At 33.3% G+C, this 12536-nt stretch overlaps 1 protein-coding gene across 1 annotated transcript; it reads right to left on the minus strand.

Annotated features, from left to right (window-relative positions):
• Window positions 1–2680: 2680 nt before the first annotated feature.
• LOC143541897 (transcriptional regulator TAC1-like) lies at window positions 2681–3208 on the minus strand. Its single transcript, XM_077034588.1, has one exon. The coding sequence runs from the start codon at window positions 3206–3208 to the stop codon at window positions 2690–2692; it is 519 nt and encodes a 172-aa protein (XP_076890703.1). The 3' UTR covers window positions 2681–2689.
• Window positions 3209–12536: the final 9328 nt, after the last annotated feature.

Consider the following 12536-nt stretch of genomic DNA (forward strand, 5'->3'; position numbering starts at 1 on the left):
TAATTTAGTAGTGTTTTTTTTAAAGACATGACTTTTATGTTACTTTAGTAATCCTAAGCCTTTGTTTTTATTTTTTAAAAGAAAAAAGAAGTATGCGGTCTAACTGGTTTAACCAGAAGGCAGAAACTGCACCGGTCTGGTTACGCACACATGGACCAGACATGTTTAAGCCGGCCAGTTATTTAAAAATCAACAAAACTTCTTAGAGACATAGAAAACTACTTAGAACATAACAATTTAAATAAAACCAACAAGAAATTATACAGCACACCATTGGGAACATGAGCATGGGGTCATGGTTGTTGTTCTTTCTAGGTGAGTAGGGCACCATTTTATAGGACCTCCCTTTGTTTAGTACTAGAAAGAAACATGCATGATTTATATAATTTTTAGATATTTATGATCTTAATATATTATATACATTCTTAATCTCTATTAATGTCATAGTTACTAAGTTATTTCCTAAATTAAAGATGAAAATTAGATTTATATATATATATATATATATATATATATATATATATTGTATCTCACATATAACTTTTAAAGTTACATTGATTATAATGTAATCCGGTTTTAAAACCAATCTTATTAGTGAACCAATAGAGCGACATGTCTGATGTCCGATACGATTTTAAAAATATTGATTTAGCCTTTTAGGTGTTTGTATCTTCATGTCAGAGGTCTTCACTCGGATGAAATAAACCACACCTTAGACAAAGAAACACACACCTAAAATTTTCATGAAAGAAGCATTAATTCACCCAAAAGTTAAATGGAAAGCTGTTTGGATCGAGTTATTCATGATATCATAGTTATTATACGAGTTAAATACACGTTTATTCGGTTTTTAGGGGCTGGGGACAATTTAAAACGTAACATTTAAACCAATTTGTTTAATTCGGTTTCACCGATAACCAAAAGTGAAATTATATATATTACTAACCCGAAAGAGTGTAACCGTTTTTTGGGTCGATTATAGCCTTCTGATCATCTCAAGATTAAATACTAACCATGTTAATTGGGTAGTCATACTTAAAATGGTGGTGACACAAGGTAGTTTTTGGCAACATTAATATGGCACTAACTGAAAGTTAAGTAAAAGTATGCACAAAAAAATGTGTTAATGTTCCTAAATTAAAATGTGAACATTCTAATAGAGACCATGATCAAAGCAACTTATCAACATGCCAAGGTACCATCTTTTATTAAATGTTTTACTGATCTTCTTTATCAGTTTGATGCATTCGGGTTTATCATCATTTATTATATTTTGAATTGGTATACTCTTTATTATTTCATATCATTTTATGGTTATGTTAGTGTAGGTCCTATACATTCTATTTTGAGTTTTCTTAGTGTATCTTCATTTAATGTTCATGTGTGTTCGTTAAGATAAAAAAAAGGGTTTATAAATTATTATATTAAACTATCCCGTCCATCGGACAGGTATAAATACCAAATAACTCGAATAAACAACAAATGGACCACATTGGTTATTCGGTTAAACCGCATAGCGAGCATTCCTACTTCTAGAGTTAATTACTATGATCATTGTAGGATCATGTATTTTAATAGGTGCAATTGCATGTGCAAGTTTATCAAATTTACATATTTTTCATGGAAAATTAATTAGGTTGATAATTAAGAAAGTAAGTTGATTAAAGATCCACATGACAGAAGATGAGAAGGTGAAGATGACAATTGGATAATTTGGGAGTTAAACACTAGGCTTGAATAATTAGCACCTAATAATACCAATTAGTTGGTAAACATAAGATCAGTACGTGCATAGTTTTATACAATTTAGAAAAGTTAATAATTTAGACAGGCCAAAATACAAAACAACAAGAAAATTACAACTAATTATACCTTCCAAGGTGACCAAAGCTGTGACCAACATCAAAGACAACAAATCATGTTGACTGAAGAAATTATGATCCATTATGTAGCTAGAACAGTAGAAAGTATTAAGAGGTATATCACGCGTCGGAAAAGTTAACGATAATTAGAATTGTAATAAAGCCTTGTAAGTGAACATAAACTAGCTAGTTGCCTTCTTAGAACATATATATCAAATGCCAAGGTCTTAAGAAATTGTGATCCATATATGTTGAATATAAAGAAAGCATTGTTGCCACATATATTATTAACTTATCAAGAGGGAGAACGCGCATCCGAAAAGTTTTAACGATTAATTAGAATTGTAATAAAGCAGTGTAAGTAAACATAAACTATGACTATACTAGTTGCCTTCTTAGAACAAATCAAGTATGCAAAAGTGTTATATGGAACCATTTTTTTTTAAATTCTATGGCTTTAAGATATCACTACCAAATTCTTCTTGTCCGAAGAATAATTAGGTGTCGGTTTTTGGCGGTTTAAGGACCAAAACAAGCTATAGTAGCATGAATCTTCTAAATGTGAGGGAAAGCAGAAGAAAATGTAGAATTTAATAATTTCAAATACTTTAGTTCAAATTAGTATATTGCATGAGTTGAACATATAGAGCACAATAGTACATGATTAATAAGCCATACAAATAAACAAGGTTTGTAGTATATATATACCAAGGTACAAAATATATATAGAATGAAATTAAGAAGTACTTCACCTAATATCAGCCAATTCTTGTTTCCATTTTGAACATGTGTTTCCTTCTTGTCATAAGCAAAAAAGATAGATCAATCTAAGGATATTGACCTAGACGTAGCTCCAAATCGACATCGTTTTGGATCCAATCTTCATGCCTTACTTTCGCACGCTCTATATTACCACTTCCCATTTCGGAACTCCCAATTCCAAGATTCAAATTCACCCTCAAATGCTCCTCATGAAGAGCACTAAAATTAGGGTTTGATGGCATAAACTGATAACCATGATTGTGTGTCGAGAACCCGAATAAAGAACCATGATTTTGAGCCTCTTCATTAGGAATAAGATAATTAAAAGATTTCGAAGAAACCGTCGAATGATGATCTTTCTTGGGCTTGGTTGAAGCATTGTTGTGTTTTTTGGCTTTTGCTTTGTCTTTTCTATGAATATTCATGTGACCACCTAATGCTTGAGCATTTGTGAACCCTCTTTTGCAAAAGGTACACTCGTAAGAGCGACCCAAACCCTCTTTCGAGCTATTAGGAGACAACGAGCGATCAGTTTCTTGATCGCTCGAAGTCTCTGAATTGTTCCCATGCTTCTCAGAACCCATAACTTTAAGATCAAGAAACTGCGTTGTCTAGAGAATAAAGGATGATAAAATTAGGGTTTGATGCAGTTTAAGAGTTGAAGAGGCAAGAGGGAGGTTATATTGACCAAAAGGTACGTTGGGTTACAGGAGAATTGACAAAAAAAGTAATGGATTAATATCTTGCTGCTTGTTTCTGTCAGCTGCCGGCTTTGAGACTTACCTTTCTGCTTAAGTTAATAAGAATACATACAAAAATGATGTAATTGGTATTTTATTACCGACTACACAAAATGCTAAAAAAAACAAAAAAAATCCTGTATAAGTACATACATGTATATAGGCATACAGACAAAAGATACAATACAATAATCCTTAACGTATCTTAATGTATAAGAATATTTATATTCACGAAATTGATCTATAAAGCACATCTCAACATCTCAGAATCATCAATACATACCCAATTAATCATTGATTCACCGAAAAACAGATTTTGAATAGTTTATCGATCAATTTTTTTTTTCACAAAACCCGTTTTTAATAGTTTTTGGCTGAGCGTTTTAGGTTTTCAGCTGAGCGTTTTAGAATTTTTGCCTTTGTTTTTTTGCTTTTGAGCGTCTCGCGTACCTATCGTACGTTAAGAAATTATTGTACAGTATCTCGACCCTACGCATATATATTTATTTTATGGACATACTTCTAGGCAAAGACAAACCTATTGTACATACATATTACCTTGAAAGTCTATAAACTAATAGATGCATGGCAAGTCATATATTTGAAAAGTAGCAATTACATAGAAACCGAAGACAATTAAGCGGACAACAAGCTGCATCGCTATCTCATTTTGAATTTATAAATATATTCATAATATGATGATACATATATACAATATAGACAGAATTACAAATTTTGTCCTTTAAAAAAAGCTAAATTACGGTTCGTGTCCTTTTTTTAGTTTCTTTGCAGGCGGTGTACTTTAAACATTTTTTTCTTACACGTTATGTCCTTTTCGCTAACTGGGTTAGAAAAATTCAGTTAAATACCCTCACGTGAGGCGCATGTGAGGGCATTTTTGTCTTTTCGTCTATACCTGCAACTTCTTCTTCTTCTTCTTCTTCATTTTTGCAGATCTCAATTAATAAGATATAACTTAACCTACACCTCAGCCCTTTCTCTTCCCATACAACCCACCACCAACATCACCCACACTCACACGCCATCACCATCACCAACCGCCCCACACCACCACTTGCCATCATTAACACTTTAAAAAGAAGCCATCACTACCGTCCCCCTATCTTCTACTTCACCGGAATCAAACCCTCTCTGTCACAATCGATTTTCCGGCCAACAGTACCTGGGTCAGACCTGGGGAGTCAAAACGAGTTAGGTCGGGCCGATGAATCAATCTCCGTCACAATCTGTTTTCCGACGACTTAATTCCGTTTTAGAGCTTTCAAAACTTGCGGATCTAGCATAATTTTGGCTTTAATTAGTCAAAGACCATTTCTTTTTCTTGATTTCGATTCCACTTCACTTTTTTTGTATATCAATAGCCTATTAGTAAGAATGATTCCATTAAGGTATGAGATGGCCAGAGCTCAGAATCTGAAGGTTGGGTGGTTCCGGTGACTTGGTAGGGAAGGTGGTGGGTGATGAGCGATGGTGGTGGAGGGTGACGGAGGTTTCAAACAGTGGTGGTTCTGGAGAGTGAATGGTGGCTGCTGGAGGTCAAACGGAGTTGATTGAGATCTACAAAAATGAAGAAGAAGAAGATGAAGAAGAAGAAGAAGTTGCAGGTAGAGACGAAAAGACAAAAATGCCCTCACATGCGCCTCACGTGAGAGTATTTAACTGAGTTTTTCTAACCCAGTTAGCGTAAAGGACATAACGTGTAGGAAGAAAATGTTTAAAGTACACCGCCTGCAAAGAAACTAAAAAAAGGACACGAACCGTAATTTGATTTTTTTAAAGGACAAAATTTGTAATTCTGTCTACAATATATCCTAATCTCAAACCTCTTTTAAATATGTCACAACTAGTTAACAGTAAACTTAACTATGACTTGCTCATATATACGAATGCCATCACCAATATGAAACCTTGTTTATTTAAACAACATTAATTTTCATTATTCTCTCAACCCATAGAGAGGACAACCTGATGAATGTTGATGATCTTTGTTACATAAGCGATTGTAAGTATGTGTAACATACATGGCATAATACTTATGAGGTATATCTCAGTTATCAGACATGCATGTGGATATTGAGTATATTCGTTAACTAGTTTGTTAAAAAGGATCCATTATGATTTTCAAGTACATTTTCCTTTTGAACCATTTTAAATTGTATATAACTTTATATTTTTTACAACTAAAACAAATTAAAATGTAATATATTGCATACATATTATGATCATTATCATGCATAAAATGTTTGAAGCGTATAAAATACGTAAATATCATATTTTTTAAATCTTAAAAGATAAGTCTATAAATGATCTTTAATTTAGTTTAAGATCGTGGTTCTGGTACTAGGAATGTCGATACCATTTGGAAATCCACGAACTCGACAATAGCGAATTCCAAAAAGTAGGGATCCTCCTCCATAGATTTGCCTTTGTCTATTAAAGAATATATAACTGACGACAAATATGGGACATTCATCTTGGATTGGAACCACGACTACCAAAAGTAGTCTGGTATCCAACAATTATGTAATTTTTTACATATACAAACAAACAAATGCGATAGTAAAATCTCACTTATCATATTTATTGATAGAGTATATATGAATGATGAAATAAGGAAAACGTACATGTCCTCTATCAAAATCAAATATAGAGATCGAGTAGTCTAAAGTGAGACCCAATGCTCAAATGCATCTATCAAATCACCCAACTTATCTCCATAAGTATCCCAAAATGGCTTAAATCACAATCACACAACTCTTATACATGATCTCTTATACATGATCTTGTGCAATTTAGACATGAAAAAGACTACATACAGTTGATTTTACACGCGTTTACCTAATATACTTAGATCGAGAGGATTCTCCTAATTTAAGATAACTTGAAGATCCACATTAAATGTATCAATACAAATACATATTGAGAGATTTATAGACGACTTATTAGTGAGTTTGTGCGATTGTACGTCGATCATATGTTACACAACTGTGTATATGCATGATATTTGTAATCATAAGTTTGTTCGTGCGACTTCCACCCAATCGAATCCCACAAATAAAGATTAATGATAACTTCCCGCTAACATTGTGAATCAAGGGACGTTATGGTCTTATGGAACATAAAAAAGGCGCAAACAGGACGAGAATAATTTGGTGTCTTCTTCCTTCTTAGGTTGGAGGTTTGGTTCTTTGGTTTAAAACTTTAGATTATCTTCAGATGATTAATTGTTTGGACAGCTTCCTTCATCTCGTCTTCTGGTGGTTTGTCTTGGTCTTTAATGTTTGTATCTTTTTATTTTTAGTGGAAGTCTTTAGATGACATTCATCCCCGTATTTCCCTTTTCGTCCTTTTCTATACCTTTCCTTTGTTTTCTTTTGATTGTACACCATATATATGGTTTTAATTTGTTCTTTTTATTTTATTTGAGTTATCTTTTATCTTAAAAGCGATGCTAGTGATTTTAATTAATATGTGATTTCTAGGGTTAAATAAACGTACATATGTTACAGATATCTCAGGCAGTATGAACAATATTCTTCAAAATTAATGTTATTCAGTTTTTATTAAATGATTTTAGTTGAAGTTTTTCCACCTTCTATTTCCATTTCTTTTTCTATTGAGTTTCCACTAAGATTCAACAAAACACCAAAAACTAAGCCCTCGTGCGGTAACACACGGGTAAGAAACCTAGTTTTATTAATTAATGACTACAAATATTATGTTTATACAAGTGCATTGATTATATTAACAAACCTTTTTTTTGTATACTAACTATATTCTAAAATTATTGGAGGTCTTGGGGTTTAAGTATGTTTCACCTGTGACAAAAAGTATGAGGTTTTAGGTTTGCTGAGAGGATTTTCTTACCTACGCTGGTTTTCTTCTTAAGGATTAAGTAAAGATGATCGGGTGGGTCATTGGTCCGTCATTAATCCAAATAGGCGTTTCAAAAATAAATAAAATAAAAAGAATTTTGAAATAAAATAAAACAAATTGGCTTTTTTTTCTTTTGTAAATTATGTTTTTTGGACTAGGCCTTGTTAAAATTCATAAAAATGTATCAGGAAATTAATACAGCTAGCATATGCTGCTCTGGAAATTTGAAGCTAGCTCTTCGAAGGACAAACACACAAGTGGAAGTAGATCAAGTAACCAATGACTTATGTAGTTATTTACAATTATAATTATCACAATATATATGACAAACACTTTGATATGTGATTTGTCGTTTGAATATATATTGTGTTTTAATGTTTATATATATATTAATTGTCTGTATGAAAACATTTTTATAAGAAAGATAACAGCTAGCTATACACTCCAGCTAGCATTAATTAATTAGTATAAATTAAAAATAAACATATATACTGTCTCCAGTTCATGCTAAATAGTTGACGAATTAATGCATTGCATTGCATTGCATTGCATGTACGTACGTAGACTCGTAGAGTCCAACAACATATTTGAAACTTGACTCTTTATATTCGTTGATGTACTTTTGTCTTATTTGCCATTATAATCGTAAGTCACGTTAGAAGAAAATGAAATATAGGAATATTCAAATATTACTATGACTTTTATATATTTACCTTGTTTTAATATCATGAGCTGGTTAGTTTACGGGTTAGGCCTAGCATTATACCTTAACACCTAGGACGTTAAGGCCGATTACGAGTGGAACACCACTTCCTTCATGGATTAAGAGGCATTAATGACAAGACGAGTTAAAGTTTTATTGGGTTTTAAAATCCTCGATACACACAATAATTTAAGAATTATTTCAAATTGATGGGGTTAAGGAGGTTAATTAAACCATTTCCTTAGGGGGGACGGGGCACCGCGTGATTTGTTTTTAAACACCGCCGCCACTCCCTTATCAAGCTTGATGGAGGTGTTTTGGGTGTTGGCCATCACGCTTTAAGTGGGTTTGAGTGATGGAACTCTCTCTCTATATATACATATATACACACCCCAAATACAATCCTCTCACTCACACAAAAACCTATATGTATATATACCAAAACCTATCACACCACATCACCCCTACCAAATTCCATCAAAATGTGATGGATTTGGGGTTGGTGACGTGACATAATTTGATTGGGTGGGGTGTGTGATGAGTGATGCCATCACCTCCCCCCCCCCCCCTTATGGTGAGTCGAAGTGAATGAGATAAAGTGGGAGATGTAACGTCTATGCGAAGTTAAGAGGCTTGGATGTAAACCATATGAACTTAGTAGTGTGTATCCACTAAAAATTGACCAATAAAGAGCAATTTGACCTACTAATTGAATAAAAAATATATGATTCTGTACTAAATGAATGTAACTTTTATGCTAGTATTTTTGAATTTGGGGCAGTGGATGATAAATTATTGTGGTCATGATTTCTGAATTTATGATTGGGTGAAAATGAAATAGAATAGCCCAAGTAGTGAGCCCAAAGTTGAGTAGGCCCAAACTGCTTAGATGAATAAGATGGATGTTTTTAATTTTCTCACAACGATATCCCAAATGAATTAGAAAAGGTTGGCAGGCAGAGAGTATAAGCAAAGCTTATGATAACTAAATATCAGGGTAAAGTTAAAATACTAAGGACAACAAAAATAAGAAGGGAGAGAAGGAATCCAGTCAATTGATTTTAGATTTGAATGGCTGAGATTAATTTAATAAATAAAACTTGATGAAAATGGCATTAAGGTAATAACTCATCTTTGTTGACTTTCTCTCTCCACATGCAAGGCACATGTCAATTTCCCCATCATTTTAAAATGTCAACAACTTTTTCATACGACATTATTTTTTTTAAAAAATTCACCATAATAATAAGCGTTTTTTATCTATAATATGAGTATCATATTTGTCACACCCTGCCAATAGGGGGCTGGGAGTTTCAAGGACAAATTGGTACCATATGTAAGCAGCGGAATATTATTGATAAAGATAAGTTACAATATTTGTACTAAATATTTATGACAAGGTGTAACTACACAACTATCTCTTCCCTTCTCTGACACTGCTGCAATCCGTGTTGGGTTCTATTAATCTCATTGGCATCTAATCTTCTTTGTTCTTGCTCAACTTACGCCTCTATCATTAGTCATGCTCATTACAATGCTAATCCAAATCACTATCCACCAGGTACCTGAATACATGCTAAAAAGTGTCAACTAAAAAGTTGGTGAGTTCGTGACTTTAGCTCACATACACATAAAACAGTTCATATATAAAAGCGAGCAAGTTTGTGTGTATGTAAGTATAAAGCATGGTGCGCATCAATCAAGTCCACAATCAAACCTGCAACTAGCATAAGTATCCCCAACTCATACTAGAAGTTAAACCGTCCCGGACTATCACCCTGTTAAAAGCAATAATCAAACACGTAGGTTATATGCCGCAACAATCCGTAGATCTCAGTGTGGTTTACCCAACATAGGGTCACTGTGCGTGGGGGTCTCCCAAATAGTACTACCCATACAAGCCTCCAGCCCATTCCCTCGGGCTAATGATTGTGTAAAAGTTGGGACAAAATTTAGCAGTAAAACACATCTTGATGAACATCACACCATAAGTAAACCCAGCATGTATCCAGCCCAAAAAGTTTAAGTAAAAAGGGCAGCATGAAACTCACCTCAGTCCGCATGCAATATGTATATGAAAAATAATCAATGAACTTGCACTATGCTAGAAATCACCAAGTACGCCTAGTACATATATTAATCAACAATAAGTTATCGAAGAACAATGTAAAATTCGTTATTGGTATTGTTTACTAGTTAATTTTAAGTGTTTTCCAACGCATTTGGTTCTTGATGAGTAAAGTTTCCCTTTATGAGAAGTTTGTACTTAAATAATTAACAAGATTATTGTTTTGTGTTTACGTATATAATTCAGCTTCCGAGAGTTTTAGTTACCTTGGTTCATGTGTCGTTTTGATAAAGTTTCTATTTTTGGAAAGTTCGGTTTTCAGTTAGGTTTTGGGTTACCATATAACCATAGAATTTATATACATTTCATTGATATCAAAAGTCTAATGATACATATTTAAACAACCATGTCCTGTGTTTACAAACATTGACAATACCGGTTATCAACGGTGTTGTCGGTTTTTAACGAAATGTCTTGAAAGAATAGTTTAAATAAACGAATACTTTTGTAACTGAAACTTGTCATTTCCAGAATTATATATATCATAAAAAATGAGTTATTTTCAGGTCTGATATCTCAGAAATTTTTGGGCCGTACGGTTTTAGTCCTTGTTCCTTCGTTTAACGTTTATTTTGGCAATAACCGAGTTAAAGGCTTAGATAGTTTTTGTATAATAAGTAACACTAAAATCATGGTTTTATTAACTTATACTTACTGTTAAAATTCAGAAAAATGAAAAATTTATATTTTTCAAATGCTCATTCGGGTTACGTCGTTTTTACCATAACTCGTGTTTAAACGCTATTTCTTAGCAAAAATGGGTGTTGTGAATATTGAAAATGGTTTATAAAATTATAGTAAATCATTTTAATTATATAAATTCTGGAAAAAAATATCCATTTTATATTTCTCTAGTCTTTCAGTCTTTAAAAGCCGGCTCGTTGTCGTTTCAAACGAAACAATGAGTTTAAGCATGCAAACGGGCCCATTTTGTAAATACATTGTCCCTTTAAACATTTATAGCTTTTATCTAGCCATTTGAACTCATAAGCCTTTGTTTGAAAAACACAATCTTATACTTTCAGTTTTTGAGAAATAACCGGTTTCCAAAAATGCCCTTTCGTTATATTTTTAACAAAAACTCACTTTTCGTCACCTAACGAGTTAGGACCTGTTATAATAAATAAAAATAAATTGTTTTGACATCTCGTGGGTTTTAAAAGATTGTCCGTAGCTGCAGTTTCGCTAACGGAGCCGGTTTTGGCCCGTTTGGGTTCTAGTTCGGTTTTAAAGCGATGTTTCCCTTAAAATAGTTTCAGGTCAGATTGTAAACCATTAAAATATTATTTTTATGGATGCAAAAAGATATCATATTATTACTCGGGTTGTACGGCTTATTTCTTATCAAAAGGGTCACCAAAATGTCGGTTCAGATGGTTTTTCTTACTCGGTTAGATATTAACTTTTGAGGCTGGTCTTGACCAGGTTTGAGGTCTTAAACATGCATGTGTAACTGCTGGAACTTTTGTTAAATGTCCAGAAGTTAGTATGGTCACCTATCGGGTTTGTTTTCAACTAGTTTTCATGTAAACGAGTTTCCGAATGGCCTTGAATTAGCCATAGTTTTCGGGGCTGCATATTACATGATTTTTAAAGTTCCAAACCGGTAATAATTTCTGCATATCTTGGATATACTTGCAAAGCTTATTGGTTTGGTTCACGCTCCGCTAGTTTGGTTTTAAAATCTGAGTTTTCGGTTTAATAGTTAATGGTTTTAACTTCACGGTTATGATAAACCCGATTTTAACATTTTTTCCATTATAGTTTTAGGTTACATATTAATATGTTTTCTTTTAGTTTACTGGTTGAGTTTCCCACAGGTTTAACACGGTTTCAAAGCTTGAAATCAACTCGAAAATACAACAAATACGAGCTGCAATACCTCGAACTCTTTAGGGTTTCACGAGTAGGATAGATTCTTGAACTCAATCCATGAGCAAAAACAGAAGCTTCGGGGCTGTGGTTGGTTACCGGTTTATTATAATATCAGAGTAATAAGATAAGAATAAGTTGAACATTATTACATTAGTGATTACCCGGTTTTCCTTGTGATTTAGGTTGGTTCGGTCCCTCCTAGATAGGGAGCAGAGAGTGAGTTTGAGTGTATACATTGAAGAGTAATATTGATTAAGTGGAGATGACGAGCATGAGCACACAAATGCTTCTGGTTCTGAGGGTAATTAGACAGCAAGGGAGGAGTTTCAGGTTGGGATTTTTATAAAATCCGAACCAATCAGATGATTATAACATAATGAACTATGGATTGTACATTATGATAACAAACTACCAGGTTTCTTGTTGTTTGTCTGCTGGATCGGTTTTTCAAGCGGGGAAAGCACCACAAAGAGTTTGAGTGATGCTTATAATTGTAAAGATTGATAATATTAAGGTGAGGGAGATGATATCTTTGAAGCAGGGAATCAATTTTGCATGAAGAGTGATTG

Source organism: Bidens hawaiensis, unplaced genomic scaffold, assembly GCF_021521415.1.
Source record: "Bidens hawaiensis isolate Kalapana, Puna unplaced genomic scaffold, B.hawaiensis_p1.1 tig00012724_1, whole genome shotgun sequence".
NCBI classification, from domain to species: Eukaryota; Viridiplantae; Streptophyta; class Magnoliopsida; order Asterales; family Asteraceae; genus Bidens; species Bidens hawaiensis.